The sequence below is a fragment of the Pollicipes pollicipes genome, unplaced genomic scaffold (assembly GCF_011947565.3).
Source record: "Pollicipes pollicipes isolate AB1234 unplaced genomic scaffold, Ppol_2.1 Scaffold_4881;HRSCAF=5763_pilon_pilon_pilon, whole genome shotgun sequence".
NCBI classification, from domain to species: Eukaryota; Metazoa; Arthropoda; class Thecostraca; order Pollicipedomorpha; family Pollicipedidae; genus Pollicipes; species Pollicipes pollicipes.
Genome location: NW_023596576.1, coordinates 43,457,134 through 43,479,017, shown reverse-complemented (window position 1 = coordinate 43,479,017; position 21,884 = coordinate 43,457,134). Strand labels below are relative to the sequence as shown.

Here is a 21,884-nt window from a genome sequence, read left to right as displayed (position 1 = left end):
AGCATGATTCTGGCTGGAGCCCGCGGGGCTCGAACCTGTGACAGATAATAGAAATACTCAAAATCGGAGAACTACAGAAATACAGCCTGTTGGACCCGTTGGTGGAGACCCGGTTCTGGGCAGGTGAGATGACCAGCACAGTTTGTGGAACTAATTGGCGAGATAAGAAGTTGATCGAGCTACTTGCCAAGCTATACAAGTAGTAGTTTTTCGAGCTGTTGTGTTCGAGCTGACTTAATACCCAGGGGCGCTAATCATCAGTTATGGGCCATTTGGTGCAAGATCCCATGTCGGTGTAGGTGTACTTTCCTACCTAACATTAGAAAAAATCATTGCACACCATTTGTCGTGTTCAAGGCGGCACATATCGTAAATCATCTCAAAACAGGTAGAATCATGCTCTTACCTTCGAATTTCAATAACTTCGATGGCGAGCTCCCGAGCGCCGCGCGCACCGCACTGCCTGGACTCCCCAGCGCCGTTTCTGCGTTGCCGTTGCGTAAATACAATATTTCTGCTTACCAAGAACTCTACAAAATGTATGGGACCAAGGTAAACCATTCGTCGTGTTTAAGGCGGAACATATCGTAAACAATTTCAAAACAGATAGAATCATGCTCCTAAATATGGTTTATAGTTATAGTATGGTTTATATAGTATAGTTTATAGTTATAGTTATGGTTTATAGTATGGTTTGCAGTTAATATGGTTTATATGGTAAATATGGTTATGGTAAATATGGTTTATGCTTAGTAAATATTCGTATGGTTCGCAGTTAGGTTATGGTTGTCCTGCCTTAAACATGATGAATGGTTTACTTTGGTCCCGTACATTTTGTACAGTTCTTGGTACGCAGAAATATTGTCTACGCAACGGCAACGCGGAAACGGCGCTGGGGAGTCCAGGCGGTGCGGTGCGCGCGGCTCGGGGGCCCGCCATCGAAGTTATTGAAATTCGAAGGTAGGAGCATGATTCTACCTGTTTTGAGATTATTTACGATATGTCATGCCTTAAACACGACAAATGGTGTACAATGATTTTTTCTAACGTTAGGTAGGAAAGTACACCCTGACCCCCAAGTTTCCATTAAATGTCCCAAAAAAGCATTAGATGAGTTGCCCCAGTTAAAAAATTTTACCCTCAAGTTTTTCCAACCCACCACCATTATCATTCCTTGCTTCAGTCTTGCCCAAATGAAATCTTGTTAAAATATGTTTCATGTTGCAGACTGGGTAATTCTGGCATTATTCCCAATGCTTTCCAGTAAGTTGTGAATAATGTTAAACCTCTATCTTTATCAGTACATTTTGGGTGTAGAGCAATGGCTTCAATTTTGTTATGTTGCATTTGCAGCATAAGTCTACTATACTTGGTCATTCTACCATGTTCTAAGCAGTTGAAAGGGACAAGCAGCTGAAGATGGCCTTGAGTGGGAAGGATGCCTTGATACTTGGTTGCATATACAAAAGTCCATTAGGCAATATCCAAGATAGTGTGTGCCCATTGGAAGACCTTGTTCATAGAGCATGTAGAGCTCAGTTTTCTCACTTGATGGTTGTAGGCAACATTAACTTGCCTCAGATTGGCTGGGGAACAGAGCATTCATCAGTTCCAAAGAGGCAACCACTGAAAGGTACCATCCAGGGCTGTTTTGTTTTTTTGTTCCAGCATGTCCAGCAGTCACGATGCTGCCAGGTGGGTGAAGGTCTAAGCATTCTGGACCTCATTTTCACAAATGAAGAGAGGATGGTGAATCAAATTGCATACTTCATTGGCCTGAGTAACAGTGCCCATATGGCTATCAGGCGCTTTTTGGTCTGCTTCTCTGGGCTGCAAACTCCTCATCCCAGCCAGCTAACAGACACAAATTATGAGCATCTGGCAGACACCCTCAGGTTAATGGACTGGTCCCTGATGGAGAACCTGAGCCTCAAGGATGCTTACAAGTTCTGCAAGGAGAGAATCACCAGGACTACTGAGGTTTGCTCCATCAGGAGGACTAAACCTAAGAAGAACTGGTACATGAACCCAAGGGTCATGCAGCTAAAGAAGACTAAGGAAAGACTGTGGTTGTGGGGTGCCACAATGGCCTTGGGAAGTTGACTGGAAACCTTCGGAAAGAGCATGGGATGAAATTAGTAGCAGACCCCAAAAGAAACTCAAAAGCCTTTTGAAGGTATGCCAACTCAAGACTGCACACAAAATGCAGGGTAGAAGATCTTCTTGACTATGCTGGAATGTTCACCAGTTGCAATGAAGGAAAGGCCAATGTCCTCCATAAATTATTCGCACGTTTTTTACGGACGAGTGGACTAGTGCTACATCTATGTTGCCTTGCATCTTTACTGGACCATTTATGGGTGACGTGGACATCTCTACCCAGGCAGTGGCAAATAAATTGGTTGCTCTGAAGACCTCGAGCGCCCCTGGGCCAGACGATGTCCACCCAAGGCTTCTTCGTGAGTCCGCAGACGTCCTGGCAGTACCCTTTTGCACGCTTTTCCGAAAAATGTTGGCATCCGGAAGGCTCCCCCAGGAGTGGAAGCTCGGCGAGGTAGTCCTGACCTTTAAGAAAGGTAACCGGCAGTCCCCAGCGAGTCCAGTCGGTCTTATTGCCATTCCCTCCAAGATACTCGAATCTTTCGTCCGTGATACCCTACTTAATGACTTCTCGGGGTCGGGACTTCTTCATGCAGCCTGGCATGAATTTCTCCCAAAGCAGTCCTGTATCACCCAGCTATTAGAAGTCATGACAGATTGGGGCGCCGCAGTAGAGGATGGAGAGCCGGTGGACGTGGCGTGCCTGGACTTAACCAAAGCCTTTGATTCTGTGCCTCATAATTGTCTGCTCTCCAAGCCTCATGCTGACGGTGTGAGAGGTAATTTTCTCCGCCGGATCAGGGCTTCCCTTACCCACCGGATGCAGGGAGTGCGTGGGTCCAGGATCCAGGGCTCGAAGTCGGTCAGTGCGTGTCCAGTCAGTGCGGGTCCAGGGCTCGAAGTCGGACTGGATCGACGTCGTCAGTGGCATCCCACAAAGATCAGTGTTTGGACCAACGCTATTCATAATCTTCGTGAACGATCTGCCAGAACTAGCGCGAAGCGTGGTCAAGATAGCTGTGGATGACACCAAGGTCTGCTGCCGTGTCCCGAGGCCCGGGACTGACACACCTCTTCAGGTTGACCTGGACGCCCTTGCCAAGTGGTCAGAGGAGTGACTGCTTCCCTTTAGTGCAAAATAATGCACATCGGGAACTGCAACCCGAGGCTGACCTTCCTCTTGGATGGCGCCGAAGTTGCGATCGAGTCCACCGAGAAGGACCTCGGGATCTTTGTGGATTATAGGCTTAAGTCCCACGTGGAGACGGTGGATGCGATCTCCAAGGCCAACCAGATACTACCGGTCGTGAGGCGGTATTTTGCCAACATCGAGGCTCGCACGTTGTCATTGCTCTTTAAGATCTTCGTACGTCCGTACTAGAGTATGGCAACGCCATCTGGGGCTCGTTCGGCAAACTGGACCACAAGCGGCTGGAACGGGTTCAGCGACGAGCTACCCGTCTTGTCTATGAAGTGAGGCACCAGCCATACCCTGAGAGGTTCAGACTCCTCCAGTTGCCCTCCCTGTACTACCGTCGTCGCAGGGGAGACATGACAACAGTGTACGAGCTGTTTCACGGAGGTATGTCGCTGTCGGAAGAGGAGTTTCTGACAAGACCAACTCGGAGGTGACGAGAGGACACTAATGGAAACTAAGAAAACTTGGAGCTAGGACTCTCGTCTGTCGTAACTCGTTCAGCACACGGGTCATCAACGAATGGAGTGTTCTTTCACACCCGGTCGTGTCGTCAACCACAATTGAACAGTTCAAGTCTCGGCTTGATATGCATTGGGCCGACATTATTCATGACATTCCACGCTGAATCTACCCATAATTTGGGACTGTTTGGTTACCGGACCGGAAGCCTGACGAGACCGGGACCGAGAGGCCTAGTGACGTTTTGTAATTCCCCGATTACCGTAAGTTAAGGTAGGGTAAGGAAGCAACCCACCGGTTTTGAATATGTTGCACAAGGACAATATAAGAAATGTAGAAATAATCTGCCAGAACGTAAGCATTTCTGGTCATTTTTTAAATAAGTCATTCAATTTGTCCATTATGCTATTAAAAACAAGGTTTACTCATGTGTTTGATGCCTCCTTGGTTGCTGATTTAGCTAACCTGTCTTCATGTGATCAAAGAAGTCCAAGTTATGAATCTTCTCTTATTTCTGATGAGCAGGAATGTGTAACAGCTCACTGAATGCAGGGCAGGCAGGTTTTGCAGGAATTGTGTTGCCCCTACTTGGTATGACAACAGGTGATACAAAAGATGACAACTGTGCAGTGTTACTGACAGGGGGATTGCAATGAACCGTCACCATGGTCATAATTATACCTATATTATATCTATAAGTGCAGGGTTAACAATTTGGTTTCAAGATGCGAAGTCATTGAGAACAATATAGGAGACGCAGGATGCCTGCTGGGAATCATTCCAAAATGTTTGCTAACATTGCTAGCGAATCAATATACATGAGAAACAATGGCGATAATGTTCAGCCATAAAATTGTGTGCTGCTTCTACAGGAAAACCATGTTTTGTTGCTTTTACAGAAACTGGTACTATGCCAATTTGGCATCAACCAAATGTTGATGGTAAAGTCTGGTAAAGATGTGCCATAGAATAAAGATAAGAGGGATGAGACAAACCTGCGCATCGCATGTACTGCATTTGTTGATGGGGCTCTGAGATTGATCCAACAAAGAGCTGTTGATGGGTGCCATAGTAGATCAGTGGTGATGCTCAAAATGCTAGCGTGCAACTAGCACTAGTTGCAAGGATAGTAGGAGCATTCAACGCTACATCCTTCTTTGATGCATCATCTATGCCTGTTCTGGGCGTGATAACGCCTTCCAGTCACACTAAACAGAGGTCCGCTGGCACCATCAATCTGCTGCTGATATATATCAGGTGTGAAATAAAGCAGCTGTCACTCTCCGCCGTGTGTTGTGGGAAACTAGACCCTGACAGTCATCTTTACACTGATGGCTGTTGCTTCAGAAGTAGATTAACACGTGTGAAACAATCCCTGGAGGAACCAACCATTTTCAAACCGATGAGATGAAGAGTGATGCAAACACTGTGCTGTTCACTGATGGCAGGAAATCTGAAGTGTTCTGCGGCGACTAACGACAAGTTTCGACGCAAGTGAACATGCAACTGTTAAACTGTGGCCCCATATACCCATATGCTGGCAGTATGCCAGCGCTGTCTGTGTAGCTGGCCCAAGGCTGGGTGAGATCGGTCTGTGTGACCGCGCACCGGCCGTGTTCCCAGGGCGATAGCTGCCGAGCCGGACGGCGGCGTGCGGGGAGATCGCCCACGCACCGCCGGGTGCGGTCGACGACGGCTGATGGCTCCCCCCGCCGCCGCCGCCGCCGGGCGGCTGGGGGCGGCGCGCCGCGCACTCCTGCCCGTCACCGTGGAGCCCGTGCTCTTCCTCTTCATGGTCGGCTCGTACATGCAGTACACGGCCCTACAGTCGCTCATCTACGCCAAGGTGAGCGTGCGCTCGAGCGGCTGGCGGAAGCTCTGCATGTGGCGCCGTCCTGGACTGGGATCGACTGTCGTGCGGTCACTTGCATGCCGGCTTCACGCATTTTGTATAAGAAAGAAATGTCTTCAGCTCATGGTTTTTTCGGCATTATGAATGTTGAGCTAACGACACTCGTTGTACCAGGGGGTATCAGTTAAATGGCGTTATTGCAATGTCACCGACTAGTACCTCCTGGTATGTTGAAGGTCGTTATTGGAACATACAAACTCCGACTCTTAACGTTTCATGCATGCCTAATTGCCGCCGAAAGTACATTTAAACGTTTAGCATAAACGTAGCATAAATTTAGCATAAACATGGCATATCAAACATAAACAAGGCCAGCATCTTGTTAAAAACGACGGGTTACGCGGAACACACGCGTGCATGCGAGTATGTTTGGTCACTTCGGATCTGTTTGCACATGGGCGCTCTTCCAGTATGTGCGACCTGCCGACGAGACGTACATGCCGATAAGGGTCAGCTGTTTGTTGTGGTACTGTCATGTCCTCCAAACCGACAGCGGTCCATGAGTTCTGCGCTATGTTGTCTTCTATCTTTTTGTTAATCGTCTTTTATTTAGAAATTCCGTTATTCATCTATTTTGTGGTCATCGTTTTTGTTGTGTTTTGTTACGTCTGAAAGCCCAAGCATTTTAGCGTAAAAGGAACGCTGAAAGGATATGCGTACGCAGAGACAATAAGCATCACAATCAGATGATCAGGTCAAGTTGCTTGCGGTACGCTACGTCTGCAAACCACCGAATGGATACTGCTCCTCAAGTAACACACTGAATGCATTACGGGTGGTATAGGTTGCATGTTGAAGACAGACATTTCAGCGGAAAGAGGGAACCGTGGGCAAACGTCAAGGAAACAGCCATGATGACATTCGACAGCCATTACGGATGTTGCTTGGAAACAGTTCTGCGTGTGCACCATCTCATTAAATGCAAACAAATCGTTGTATGTCATTAAGAGCTGTTGGTAGTGCAACACTATGTCGTGTCACTGATCGCTCCCATCGCGTGTGTGGTGACTGCAGGTATGCCAAGAGAGGTACAGCTCGTACGTGTGCGACACCCTGGACCTGGCCGAGCACAAGCCTCAGGAGGACGAGGTCCAGGACCAGTCCTCTTACTGGATGCTCTTGTCCAACGTGGCACTGGCAGTGCCGTCGGTGATCAGCGGCATCTACATCGGTACTTGGAGTGACGTGTTCGGCCGCAAGGTGCCGCTGCTGCTGCCGCCGCTGGGCCAGATTTTATCGGCGCTCGTCTTCATGGTCATGTCGGCGTACCGGGCCGCGCCCGTGGACCTGGTCATACTGGCCAGCGGAGTTGCAGGTCAGAGGACGAAGTGGACAGAGAGTGGAAGGGGTAGGGGAGAAAGGAGGCGTTTCTCTTGAGAGGAGTGCTCCACGCTCGTGTCGGGTTTTAGACGGAAATAGCCATCTTGAAGATCATTCGGTGTAATTGACGTGCGTGACCTTATTAAGACCTAAACCGCTCTAGTTTATGCGTTACACGCTAGCGAAGATGTGCAAACTATTTCGGGGGACTATTTGAGGTCTACAGGCATCCACAGTTCCATGATAAGGCCATTCAAATCCTGTCATTCCGTTGGCCATGTGGCGTTCAAAGCCGGAGAAAAATACCATGATCGATTCGTTCATATCTGACATTCGTGAGCACGGTTCCAAACAAACCGGCCGTCGATTAGCTCTCATTGAATGTTGTGCAAGGTATGATGTTGTAATGAGATGACCCATTGTCAAGTACATCAACTAAACAGAGAAATCATCTCGTCTAGAACGGTCTTTTCCATTTGCATATACCAATAGCTATAAGTCAGTTGATTCCATCATATCAGATGCTTGCTTCAATATCTTCAAATGTGGAACATCCCCTTCAGTCTGGGTGCCCCTGCCTCGTCCAACGCAGCAGTAGAAGGCTTGCATTTGTGTTGTGTGTTGTCGGCGATGATAGAAAGGACTGGATTGCTGGCAGTGAAATGCTCTTTCATGTGCAGTGGCGTAGGAGTTAGCTACACGAATGAGGTATATAAACTTCTGTGCTGAGTAGATGTAGGAAATCCCACAACGATCCTGCACTGCCATGACGTTCCCAGGAAGCCCCGGCTTTTTAGGCCAGTAGTGGGATATAATGGCAATCACGCAGAGAAGCCATCGAAATGCATGCATGCATTCATTGCTCTTGTGTTAGACGTGTTGCACGTTTGTTGAGTTTTTTATTGCGTGTCCTCAGTCCTGGAGTAGAAAAGGGAGCAATGTGAAACAGACCCTACAGTTAGTTTACATAAAAGGGAACGTTAGTGAGGGAGGCTCTATTGCACGCGAGTAAACATCATTTTGGACCTCACAGCAAGCCCCTGGCCAGCCGCCCGGTCCAAGTCGCGTTGCCTCGTGACCACGACACCCCCACAGCTCCCGTGTGGCGCGCGCGCGCGCAGCGGACCGGGCCGACCGATCTGGCCGGTGACCACGACACCCCCACAGCTCCCGCGTGGCGCGCGCGCACGCAGCGGACCGGGTTGACCGATCCGCTCGGCGTCGGCAGGCGCGCTGGGCGGCTTCGCCGGCATGATCCTGGTCGTGATGTCGTACCTGTCGGCGGTGACGGCGACGGGCGCGCGGACGGCGCGTGTCGGCGTCCTGGAGGCCATGTCGCTGCTGGGGGGCTTCATCGGCCCGTTCGTCGGCTCGCTGGTGTTCGAACAGGCCGGCCGCACCTGGACGTTCTGCGCGCTGCTGATCATCAACGTGGCGATCGTGCTGTACGTGGTGCTGCTGGTGCGCGAGGTGCCGCCACCGTGCCCGCCACCCGCCGCCGATTCGCTGTGCGAGACGCTGACCCAGGTGAGGACGGTGAACGTGTGGACGGGTCCGAACCGATACAGGTGTGCCAGGGGACCGCAGATAAGCTGCGTGACACTGCGCAGACGCCGGGACAGCGAGCAGACGGACAGGAGAGGGAGCGGGCGGCTGGACAGGAAGCAGACAGGACAGGAGAGGGAGCAGGCGGGCTGGATAGGGAGCTGATGGACAGGGGAGGGGGCAGGCGGGCTGGACAGGGAGCAGGACGGACAGGACAGTGAGCAAACGGGCTGGACAGGGAGCAGGCGGGCTGGACAGGGAGTAGACGGACAGGACAGGGAGCGGACGGGCTGGGCAGGGAGCAGGCGGGCTGGACAGGGAACTGGGTGGCTGAACTGTGTCAGCAGTCACACTGCGTGCGTCGTGAACGAGTCTGATGCTAGTGTCATTTATTGCTTGAAATTATCTGATGGGGTTCTGATATGCATTTGTTCAATCAACCATTTCAATCAACCTTTTTCCTCCCCGTCTCAGGCTTGGCCTATCCCACGACTGGACAGGATTGCGGAGCATGCATCCGATTTTTCCTGTTTGGGTGCTAAGCAGTTTTGAAATTGAAATGTATAATGTCAGAAGCTGTTCATCACGTTCGAAGCAAACGCTGAGCTGTACGGAGTTCCAGCGCATCGAACGTGCAGACGTAACCGTCAAAGACCTGCCGGCTGGTCGCATGTCTTGATCGGTCGCGGTTGTACTCTGATCATCTGATGGGTACATGTATCGTTTATAACCCGGTGCAGAGACTGGTCCCATCTGGTTCGGTCGGCAGGCTCCGAAAGGGTGAGCTCAGTGTTGTTATTCGACACCTGGCGCGATGCGACGAGTCTGCTGTCGGTCAGCAGGCGGGCTGCGATCTGGCACGTCTGCTGTTTTGCAGCTGTTCAGTCTGCGGCACCTTCTCGACGCCATCCTGACGAGCGTGAGGTCACGCGAAGGCCGTCGCAGGCGCTACATCCTGATGCTGCTGGCGTCCAGCTTTGTCATCATGCTCAACTCATCAGGTCAGCCTGCGCTGCAGCCGTGGTCAGATGGTGCAATCTTAACGCGCGTCACCATCAGTCAGAGCTATCAGAGGCTGGTCGGAATGCTAGTGCCGGTAGTGTGTTTGGCCTCACTGTTGTTACCCTTGTTTTAAGGCTTGTAATTATCCGAAAGAACACCCGTCCGTTGTATCCCACACAGTGAAACATACGTGCACGAGATGGTTGTCATCCCAGCAAACCCGATGGTCGTGGATCGAGCGGTTGTTTTTGGCGTCGTAATACGGATGCCGAGCTGCTGTTGTCGAGCGTTCGCGTCTCGCCCCGGTCACTGGTCCGACCCGGCACTGACGCGTGTGGCGGCGGCGTAGGCGAGAACGACGTCACGTACCTCTACATCAAGGACGCGCCGCTCCAGCTCGCCGACAGCGCGTTACAATGCCTACTTTAGCTTTAAGTACGCCGTCGGCTCGTTTGACGCTGATTAGTGAGTGGCGAAGGGGTTCGGGTCGCGGCCCGCCCGCCGCCGGGGGCCGGGGCCGCGTCCCGTCAGCCGTCTCGTCGTCCGGCGCCTCCAGTCTGAACCCAGGCCTTCTTTGTGACGGTGGGCTTGCGGTTGTCCGTTTGGCTTCGTCCCTTCGTGCGCGTGCTTTGTGGGGCCTCGAGTCGTCAGGGAGTGTCGCAGCGCGCCTGAGGCGTTACGCACTGATGTATCGGGAGCTATGTCGCTATCAGATGTCATGCCACATTTCGGGCACCCTGCTTTTGTGCTGCCGTTCGGATCTCAAGAAAAGGCCACGGGCTTGTCCAAATCAAATCATTTGTGCCTTTGGTCACAGCTGGAGTGCGGCTTGGGCTCTTGCCGTGTCGTTCATTTTCACAATAGACAAGTGATTAGCATTAATTATCAGTTTTCATAAGCCTTAGCCAAGGGGCTGCTGGAAGCAAAACTGCGAGCAAAACGCGTCGACCAGACTGGGTCGTGTTTATGGCTGGTCGCAGACTGGGGCAATGTGCTGTTTCGGCTGGCGCGTTTTTATTTGCCGTCTGAAGTGAGCCCCCGTCGCGTCCTATACATCAGAACTATCAACTTACCTCGGCATGTCGTTATCTTGTCTTGGGTCGGTTTCGGCATCACCATCTCACCTTGCGTATGAGCGGCTTCCTAGATGTCGGGTTGTCAAGTTTGTGTAATGCATTTTTCGTGATCTCGGCAACCATAATGTGGTGGTCCAGTGACCCCCCACCCCTACCCCCCCAAGCACCCCCCCCCCCCCTGCCCTTCAGTACCGATAACGTTGCATTTCGTCCATGCTGTCTCCCACCGCAGTCAGGCGGTCGACGCAGGTTGGAGGCGTTTTTGTCCAGGTTAAGTTTTTTCGCCGTAATCAAAGACCTCATCAACAGTCGTGGACATCGCGCCGATGTTTCAGAACGGTATTTTTGACCTGAGTTGTAACATGGTATTTAGCCCAGGGAAGCAGCCGAGATCGGTTTGAGCTTCGGGTCGTCGCTTTTGGCTTCAGCTGGCTTTTTGGGTTTGGGACTTGGACATCCGGTGCGTCAGTTGTGAGTCCGTGTGTTTGTTTTGTCCTCAGGGAAATGCATGCCACGTACTTGTTCGTCCGAGATGCACCGTTAGCTGTGGAAGACTCGACGTACTTCGCCTATTTTGCTTATAAATATGGAATTTCCTCGGCTGCCCTTCTAAGTAAGTGTTCTTGCATTTATTGCACCGCACATCTTTCTTCGAATCCCTTGAAACTGTTAATTGCGCGCACGTGCGTGCGCGCGTGTGTAGATATAAAAAGGTCTGTTCCTGGACAATACGTTGTGATAAAAAAATGTGATTCATGATTCGTGGAGCTGAGTGTTTTCTTTTGCTCTCTACGAAGACGAAAGCGACCGTAGAATTTTTCTTAAATAAATTGATTCAGTCCACCTACTTGTATATTTGAAAAATTTGCCGATTTTGGCTGTTTTCCGCATGTCGGCAAGAAAACAACGGATTTATGTCACTTTTAAAGTGGTCTAGAAATTGCTTTCAGCGAAGGTGGGCCCGGTTTTTGGAAAGCTTACACCGTGCTGTTTTCATTGAAAGCTCAACTGCTTATCAAACGTATCTCTGGCACTAATAAGAAAGCCCGGGTAGTTTTTTGCGTCCTCCAAGGGCTGCTGACCTGGTTTAAAATACTTCGCCAGTAGGAGAGGCATTTCCTTATTGAAATTTCTAGAACTGTTCAGGAACAGGAAATCTCTTTGAAGCTCAGAGTGTGTGGTGTCCCCGGGGCGCAGGTAGCATCTCGCCGATGCCGGGGGGGGGGGGGGGGGCGGGGGGAGTGCAACTCGAAGTTTGTCACTGGAAACATTAGTTCACTGGGTTCACAGGTGCACCAAAATGTTACATGGCTTAAAACAATATGGCACGTCCATGATATCCTTATTGCTACATGTATTAAGTTTTATGAAAATTTGAAGCTTAGTTTGACGTGTATACATTTTTCGTGTGAGTATTCATTTAAGCGCATGCTAATGCATGTAATAGATCGTATAAGGTGGGAGCAATTGTCCCTGCGGTCGCTACGTGCGCACTTGCCCTGGATCTTGCGTGTTTCGGTAAGATGGTCTTTTCAATAATACAACTCATAATTTAGCCCTGTGTATGCATTTTGTTATAAATCACAATGCCATTTTGGCCGTGAGGCTCTCTGACCACGGCTGTAGAAATGAAATGATTCCTGAACCTTTTTTAATGTGGGAAACATCTGTTCCGGATTCATATCACTTCTACGGACTGTGGTGAGACGTAGTATTAAGACCTGAAATCTCTTTTGATGGAAGAAGTTTGTCGTACGCAATGAATGAATACGATGGTACATTACACAAGGCCCACCTCACCAATGCAAGAGTGGGTACTCATTCCTTGCTTTAAAAAAGACATCCTGCTGCACCAAGAGTGCTAAAATTTAGATAGAGAATACGTCCTCCGAGGCCAAAGTAGGTGAACCAGATAAACAGCACCTGGAGAATGCAAACATTGCGGTGAACGTTCTTTGTTTTTGCTAAATATATATATATATATATATATATATATATATATATATATATATATAATATGTATCTAAGCAACATTTCTTAAACATTGGGTCTACATTGAAAAAAAGTTGATAGACTGGGATTTCTGAAACAGGTCCTATCTTTGCTGGAAAGGCAGTTATCGACTACTTTACAAGGAACAACATAACGTCAGTTTCAGCCAAAATGCTGAGAAACAGCAAGTCGGCCCTTTGTTTAATTCACAAACGGGTAGCTAAGCCATTTTATTTGGGGCTTTTCACCACCACCTATTGGGACGCGCTGGTCGGCGCAGCTGACCGAGCTGCAGCCGATCCGTCCCCGCTGGCCGTGCCGTGCCGTGCCGTGCCGTGGTGACCTGACCCGGCGTGCCGCGGGCGCATTTCAGTCGGCATGCCCCTGTCGCGGCGCTACTTCCCGCTGAGTGACACCGCCTTGTCCGGACTGGGCCTCACCTCGAAGATCCTCGGCCTCTATCTGGCTCGGGTTCGCCGTCAATAAGGCCATGCTCTTCATAGGTACATCGCTGCGCCGTAGACTGAAGCTGTATTGCAGGAGAGCGCGTCGAGGGGCCCCGCGGGTTCATGAATCGTTGGTTCCGTGGTCTCCGATTATCAGTGGGCTTCTGAAGCCGCATTGGCGCGAGGAAGATGCCGTCTTGGAGTTGCGTGGTGGTTGAGATAGCCCGTTAGGGTGTTTCTGCTGAAGCGAATCAATCTCGGATGCCTTGTGTTGCTGAGCATTATGTGTTGCCTTTTTCTTAACGTAAACGTACTATGCTCAGCTAAGATGAACGCACATACGATTATGCGTTACTTGTTATTCCCAATATGTATGCCATTGTTAAGCGCCACGGCCCAGTGGAGCGCCCGTTAACCGTTCGCCTCGGCTTCAGCGCCGCTGGTGATGATCCTCAACACGTTCTGCATCCCGCCGATCCGTTCCATGCTCTCCAAACTGGTGGAAGACAACGAGCAAGGTACGAGGCCGCGGGTTGGCTCCTGGCAGCGTGCCTATCCTGCTCGTGATTACTTCGAGTCGGGGTCGCTATGCGCCGGCGCGTGGCGTTCGATGCGCTTTAGTCTCACGTCAGAGGTTGTGGTATGGTTATTCGCCTCTCGCCTGTTATCACCTGTCCATTCGTTCTGTGATGCTATTCAAATTTCCGTTGAACGTATCGCGACCCGGCACCACTTGGAATGCTGCTGTACTATACGTGATCGCATGGGGTTGGACCACTTGCCATTGTAGCTCCGGGTGGTGTTGTGTGTTGTTTGTGTGGTTGTGTAACGGCCAGATAGGACAGATTCGAATGCCGATCGTTACATTTAATCTGTTTGGTACGCGGTTTTCTCAGCAAGTACACTTATGTGACCCAAGCTATCACAGATAACTGAACACACAAATAACAAGGAAGGCTTGCAAGTGGCAGCGTATCCTTCAGCGGGCGTAGTTTTGCCGTGAGGACCTTTGGACTGGTGTGAAGGAAAAGGGACAATCTTGTGTGAGGTGCCTTGTAGTCCCTTTTTGCATCAGGCAAATGGTCACAAGTTATCTTTGGTTCGTTGTCAAACTGAGGTGATGTCAGATCATGCTAGTCAGATAAGATCAGTGTCAGTCAGGTCAGTGGATCAGGTCAATCAGGTCAGTGGATCGAGTCAAGCAGGTCACTTGATCAGATCAATCAGGTCAGTTGATCAAGTTAATCAGGCCAGATGATCAGGTCAGGTCAATCGGTCAGTCGATCAGGTCACCGGCGTGTCCGTAAATATCATGCCGTGAATGACGATACTCTGGTCAGCGTTACTAGACTACTGCTCGCCTTATTTGCTTCCAGTGCAGGAAGCTTTTGCAACCTAGTGCGGACGCATGCATTCGTCTTCAATTAGTTGACCGATGTGGCGCGTTTCGTTGACAATGCGGTTTTCTGTTAAAATATGCAATATTGACCATCTGACAACTCACGAGCCTTCGCTGTGGCCACATTTACCGATTAGCGCCCCGCAGTGTATGCCAGGGAGGAGGGGAGGGTCTCGGCACTACAACACGCGGTCGAGGGTTAATCCAGGTCAAAAGAAAATTAAAGCTCATCTCCATTAAATCTTCATCAAATCTTCAGGTGTGCCGGCGTGAATTGAACCGACTGTCACGTGCCCGTGTTGGCGTTATGCCCGGCGCGCGGCCCCGTCTGACGCTGGCCGGTCGCGTGCAGGCCGCATCTTCTCGATGGTGATGGTGATCGAGAGCCTGTGCTCGCTGTTCGGCTCGCTCGTCTACAACAGCGTGTACCCGGCCACGCGGCGCCACCTGCACGGGCTCGTCTTCCTGCTGGGCGCCGCCAGCCTGCTGGTGCCGGCCGCGCTGCTGGCCGTGCTGCGCCACCAGCTAAGCCGCAGCGGCCAGCTGCACCAGCTGCACCAGCTGCAGTCCCCGGCCTCCGCCGCGCACGCACCGGCCGACGGGGAGAGCGATGACGACGGCGCAGAGGCGCCGGAGGGGGCGGCCGAAGCGCAGGGGGCTGCAGCGGACCGTGAGGTCACGGCAGAGGCGGTGTGAAGATCGGCAGCGGAGCCGGGCCGGGAGGGTCGTCCGGCAGGTTCGGGGCCGTCGGCTGAACGAGGGTACAGCAGCATGGCACCGCCGGACTTACGTCGAATGGAGAACAGAACAGAACAGGACAGAACAGCTCTTGAGTCCAGACTGGTCCCCGATTCACCTTTACGATATTGCAATCAAATCTGATCCGAAACTTTTGGGGAGCTGAGTTATGTCTGAAATCAAAATGCCTTTGCTAGAAGTGATATAGGTCAGTTCTCGGTCAAGGCATTGTGTTGCTTGTTGATACCGATTCTGACTGTGTTTCACGAAAAAGGGGGACAGGACCAAGGATTGAATCACATTGATTTGGATCAAAATGAGTAAAAGTGCCACGGTACCATAAGCCATCTAACCGTGGCAAGCACCTCGGTGTGAAGGAAATACGTTGCTTTGTGAGGAGTATACAAGGAGCTTATGCGTCATAGATATCACTTAAGAACTTTAGAAATATATGCGCACGAGCTATATGTCAAACATAAAGGGTTCGTTTACCAAGAATTGTGTTGCAACACAATTGCCAAAAAGCCATGATTTCTATTCCTGTATACATACGGCACAGAGCAACGTGCCATTGTCGCCGTTAGCAATCCACAGGGATGGGTTGCGTGTGGGCGGGTGGGATGCCAAGCCACGCACCGCCGCCCTAACTACTTATTGATGCAACTGTGTGCAATGGGACGTGGCTGTGTTAGATCAGTCACAAGTTCAGTCGGCACAAAAATTGAGTCATAGGGTGGCGGTGTTGCCTGATATTTCAGCGCTCCCATTTGCTCCCAGTTCTGCACTGAGGAACAGCACGTGCCAGTATTCATGTTATGGGGCAATATAAGGGAATGGTTGTGTAGTTTTCCAACGAGATGCGTTTGTCAGTCATCGCTAACTGCGCACTGTGAGCTGTGCCTGTCTGTCTTGTGCCAGTGGTGTAAAACATGTAGTTCCGCGACAGTATCGTAGCTCTTAGTGGAGGTCACGATATAATGACGATATGGTGGGTATTTAAATCCGCCAAGGCAGTGTCTGCCAGTGTGACCTGAATGCTGCTGCGCGGATCCTTGATAAGCTTGCTCTTGTACATCGGGTTTTTTGTGCCGGGATCGGTGTTGTGTGGCGTTGCAATTATTGCAACTTCTCATTATGATAAATTAGTTAAGAAGTCATTTGTCGTTTGATTTAGCTCAGAGCCGTAGCAGAGGAAAGGGATAGATTTGTTCTTGATTTTGATTCAAGCGTTTTGAAATGCTTCAACTCAAGGCATGACTCACCTAAACCTAATGTCTTTCATCGGACTATTCGGGTCCTGGATCTTATCAAGCACAAGTCTGTCCCAAGTTGCCTGAAAGTGTTTAGACCCGCGTAAATGACAAGGTATATGACATCAAAGTGCAGCTGAGTTCCCCTCAGGCTGCACACTCTCAGATGACATCTGATATGATGCGTTTATCGTGGGCTGTATGTTGTGTTTCGTCTGGGAATGTCGCGATGGACAATTCCGCGGCATACGCCATAGCACTGAAAGCGACCATCAGGTCTGGCAAATGTCTGTTGGATGGCAAGATGTCGAGTATTAACTGATTTATAACTTCTTACATGACTTCATTGGAAGATGGCTTTGTATGCATCGTTGTGGTTGCACGGTGGCTAAGTTGGAATGAGGGCATGCGATTCATAAATGACATTTTGTGCGGGGAACCACGACACGGACTTGGTGTCGGCCTTTGGGTATTCTCCGAGCCGTCAACTGTCGCGCAAAATTTCAGAAATACATTGCAGTTGCTGCGTGAGAGTACTCATTGTTTGTAATCAACACCTTATCAAAAGTTGAAGAGACGACGGATATCAGAGCCCGTTTTTAATCTGTATGAACAAGGAAGACCTCTAGCTCTCTTCTTTGGCAGACCTCGAATTTTGAGAATAACCAACAATATACCGAGAGTTACCCGTTAAACGACGACATCCAGCAATTAAAAGAATTGCTTGATGACGTCCTTCAACCAGTCCCTGCTGATTCACCGGAGATTGGCTATTTTCATCATCCGAATTTATCCGAATTTATATATATTCGTCCGACATAATTCATATATATATATATATATATATATATATATATATATATATTCGTCCGTTGCATCATTGTATATATATTATATATATATATATATATATATATATATATATATATATATATATATATGTGTGTGTGTGTGTGTGTGTGTGTGTGGTGTGGTTGTGGTGTGGTGTGGTGTGGTGTGTGTGTGTGTGTGTGTGTGTGTATGTATGTATGTATGTCTCGCCGGGGTTAGGGTTTAGCGCGGGGGGTAGGTCTCCGTGCACGATGTTTTGTAGTCTGCACCGTACCGCGAGCGTGCCGCATGCATCTCCCAGTCATCCCTGATCAGGATATCTTTCAAGTGGATTTCTCCACCCAGCATTGATCCTCCGTAATCCATCCCCTTCACATGAGGTAAGATGACAGGGCTCTCCGAATGCCAACAGCTGGTCCCCGCGCTGCCCGTTAAACGCCGCGCCACATGTGGCGGACCGTCCGTGGCGCCTGTGCGCAGTTAGCCGGCGGACGACACATGTTTCAAGTTGTAGCTTTGCGTGCCCTTTAGGAGCGCACACCCACGTCGCGGAAAGCGAGCTGCTCCCTAGACAGTTGCGCTGCGGCCGCCACCCGAGTGCTGATGGGACCCAGCATCGGGTCCTTCCCTCGCACATCATGCTGCGGATATGGCGTCATGCCCAGGGCGTCGAAGATGGCCGGTCTCCGCCTTTCTTTCTATGTTTGTCCGACCCACAGCCCACCATATGTATCATGTGTCCGGAAAGGTGCCGCACCGACACACACAAGATTTTCGGGCTCAGAGGGTTGGCTTCGGCGTTGTATGGCGCTTGCAGTGAAACACCAACGTAGATTACGAATTCTTGTATTCGTGTATTGCTGGTCCACCAAGGGCCGACATGATCTGAACAACAGTTGCAATAGGAAACGATATGCTTGACGACCTCAATTTGGACGTGGTTACAGGTTGGTCAATTCGTCAACTAAATTCGACCCTGGCACTAGCAGCGTCTCTTGGAACCCACAGCATACATCCCACTACCAAAACAAAAATGACTCCGGGGACCGCCGCCGTAGGCGCGCGTCACAGGGTAAAGCCGCGGTGGCAGGCTGGTACCACGGCAGACCAACTGCACGCCGCCGACGGCCGGGCACGGCCGGCCTACCCAACACACCGCAGCTACCTGATGGCGCGCGTCTGCTGACGGCGAGTGTCGCCGGGCCCCCGGCGGGCCGCGCGCGCACCCGAGCGGACTGACCGGCCGGCCGCGCGGCTAGAGGGCGCTGAGGGCCCGGCCGCGCCCTCAGGCGCAGGCGGCCACCGCCTCCTCGCGCTCCTCGACCAGCTCCTTGCCGGTGGCGTCCATCTTCTCGCGCGCGAAGTCGTCGATGCTCAGGCCCTGCACGATCTTCCACTGCCCGGCGGCGATGGTGACGGGGAACGAGTACATGACTCCCTCCGGCGTCTTGTACGAGCCGTCCGAGAACACGGCCATGCTGACGAAGCGGTCGGCCGGCGTGCCGGCGAACCAGTCGTGCATGTGGTCGCATGCCGCCTTGGCCGCCGACATGGCCGACGAGAGCTTGCGCGCGGCGATGATGGCGGCGCCGCGCTTCTGCACGGTGGTGATGAACTCGCCACGCAGGTACTGCTCGTCGCCCACCGCCTCGGGCACCTTGACCCAGCGGCCGCCCACCTCGGCCTCGGCGTGCGCCACGTCCGGGTACTGCGTCGACGAGTGGTTGCCCCAGATGATGCAGCCGCGCACGGCGCTGTTGGGCACGCCCAGCTTGGCGGCGATCTGCGCCTGAGAGCGATTCTGGTCGAGCCGCGTCATCGCCGAGAAGTTCTCGCGCGGAATGGAAGGCGCGTACTTGGAGCAGATGAGCGCGTTGGTGTTGGCCGGGTTGCCGACGACCAGCACCTTGACCGACTTCTTGGCCACCTGGTCCAGGGCATTGCCCTGCTCCTTGAAGATCTTGACGTTAGCAGCCAGCAGGTCCTTGCGCTCCATGCCTTCACGGCGTGGCATGGCACCCACCAGGAAGGCGGCGTCTATGTCCTTGAAGGCTACAAGAGGGTCAGCAGTGCCAACAACGTCATGGATCAGCGGCAGAGCACAGTCCTGCAGCTCCATCACGACCCCGTTCAGCGCCGGCAGGCACGGCGTGATGTCGAGCAGCTGCAGGATCAGAGGCTGGTCGGCGCCGAAGACGTTGCCCTCAGCCAGCTGGAAGAGCAGCGAGTAGCCGATCTGGCCGGCCGCGCCAGTCACGCAGACACGCAGCGGATCCTTGCCCATGATGTGTTGTGGATGGGTAGTCTGCTGGGGAAGACACAGCATGGCAGTCAGAACACCAGATCAATGACTCATTCATCCGCTGCAGATTATATACTTACCCTGCCTTCTGCTCTCCTTCCATTTGATCATGTGCTTACAGGTCAATGGCAGAATTTTAGATGAAAGCTTAACATGCTGCAATACTTGTCACAGGCTGTACAGTCTGCCCTGCCCTATGATGGCCTGCCCTTTGGGTGCAGGCCATCCCAGCCAGAAGCTGCAATAGAAGTGTATTAAATGACTTAAGTGACCCCTCCACAGGAGGGTGAACTGAAAGGCAAGTGCTTTAACCAGGTGAGCCACTGGGGTAGGCATTCTCAGTCATGTAATGAAGGCCTGATTTGCATTCCACTGTGCATCAAACAGCCTAAAAACTGTAAAGCATATGCCACTTTCAAGACAATCTGACAGCACGGCAGCATGATGAGTGTAGGGGAAAAGGAAGCTACCAAAAAGCTTAGAGACAATAATGATTTCTGATTGCTGTCTTTCACCCAAACATTTCAGGGCAACTGTAGCACTGGACTATGGTAAACTAAGGAGTTTCCCACACTTGCAACACAAAGTTTTACATAATAGATAGACCAGGTCCGACAACTCCTTAGATGACAAATTAATATGTGTTGTGAGCCTGCATTCATGTGGAGATTTGAGCATGATTTTGTTGTCAAATGGCTCCAGGTACTCATTCATACTATGCTTCCCATTTCATTGTGATGCCAGATCTCTAGTCCAGATACTGGCATCCCTGCTGCTAATATTTTGTTTACAAGTATGTGATATAAGCGGCATGCGGTCATCAAGGTCAGCATTCATAATGCACAATCCCCCATGCCACTGTTTAAACACATTAACACATTAAAAGCCACCAGTCTTTTGGTGCTGATTGCTTGCTTGTCCTTCTCAGGCTGTTATGTTTGACACAATTTAAAATAGCAACTAGCAATGCTATGAGATCAAGAAACATGTCTGGGGTTGGATGGGATGACTTTAAATGATGACTTTGATGCACAGCACATTCATTCACTTATGTTCACAAGACCCAGTCAGAACCTGACAGGAATTGGAGAGATCAAAATAGTTGTTGACACCATTACATTGAAGCCCAACTGTTGACCACAAATAAAGATTAGCTGAAGCCCAATCATTACTCAAACCTCTCTCAATGTGGCAAACAAAACATTTTCCAGGGTGCCATAGGTATCAGTGTACTCTAGCACAAGGTAAATTCAAGGACTATGGACAGGTAAATGCGAGGTTAGTTTTAAGACAGGTTAGGAGATGGTTAGATAAGTTTTGCATTGGCAGTGCATATACACCCTCCAAATCAGAGGGGGTTACGCACAGGGCTTATATGCCCGCGTGGTTGGCGTATCTGGCTCTCCAGTGGCTCGGTTCTAATCCCGGTGACGTTCGGGTCCCTCAATGGTAGTGTGATCAGTATCGATGCCCTCATCTCATGACATTTAAATGGTGGCATAAGTAATGGGCACATTGCAACTCTGAAAAGAAAATGTAAGTGGTGGTCATATCACCACTGCCTGAACAGAAAAAACTACAGACCTCAGTGATGGATGGTGGCGCAGTTTTCTATGCCATTGGAGAAACCCCTCCGTCCCTTATTTGGGCCCCTCAAAGAAAGGAGACCAAATTTGAGGAGAAACTCGCTTGTTGCCATGGGTTTTGGGGATACTTTTGTTATTTTCCACTTTTTTGCCCCTCCCCAAACTCAGTTTGCCCTTGATACCGGACTGTCATGGGAACAAGTGACTGATTCCTAAGCCTGAAGTGTCATCAGGTGACCACGAAGAAACCTCAAATGGGAGCACGTAAATCCGATATGGGAGGGCCGAAGGGCTGGTTTACGGTCATTGAGATGGCGCGGGTCGGACCCTCAAATACCAGCCAGAGGGCCAGCTGCACTGACTGGGCCCCAGCCTGGGCCTGGGAGCCCATTTCCCAAGCAAGGACAAGGCCGGGACCAGCGATTTACGTTGGTCGGTGCACCCCGAGCCAATGAGGGGCCCTGTGTCGGCCGGCCTTCACCCCGTTTTAGCCAAGGGCCCGTTGGCCAAACATGGGTAACTGTGTCATTAACTGAACCACCTGTGATTAAGGATGTTGTTGCGCCAATGAAGGCTCTTGTGCCTATCCCGGGTCAAATGTCCCGCCAGAAGCCGCCAGAGGGCTTTGCGCGCCAGGGAGGGCACCAGTGTAGGATGTACATTTGTGAGGGCCTCCAGACGAGCCCTTAGGGAACCCTGCCTCCATTGTCCCCCAGAAGGCAGCTGGT

At 51.0% G+C, this 21,884-nt stretch overlaps 2 protein-coding genes across 2 annotated transcripts; one reads left to right on the top strand and one right to left on the bottom strand.

The window, feature by feature from the left end:
* The first annotated feature begins 106 nt into the window (after positions 1–106).
* On the top strand, positions 107–9,965 carry LOC119100436 (proton-coupled folate transporter). Its single transcript, XM_037223530.1, has 6 exons — positions 107–123; positions 5,381–5,603; positions 6,684–6,984; positions 8,218–8,516; positions 9,412–9,535; positions 9,886–9,965. The coding sequence occupies exons 2-6, from the start codon at positions 5,457–5,459 to the stop codon at positions 9,963–9,965; spliced, it is 951 nt and encodes a 316-aa protein (XP_037079425.1). The 5' UTR covers positions 107–123; positions 5,381–5,456.
* Positions 9,966–18,098: 8,133 nt separating this feature from the next.
* Positions 18,099–19,597, bottom strand: LOC119100714 (malate dehydrogenase, cytoplasmic-like). The gene has a single exon (XM_037223804.1). It carries the CDS (start codon positions 19,592–19,594, stop codon positions 18,554–18,556), a length of 1,041 nt encoding a protein of 346 aa, XP_037079699.1. The 5' UTR covers positions 19,595–19,597; the 3' UTR covers positions 18,099–18,553.
* Positions 19,598–21,884: the final 2,287 nt, after the last annotated feature.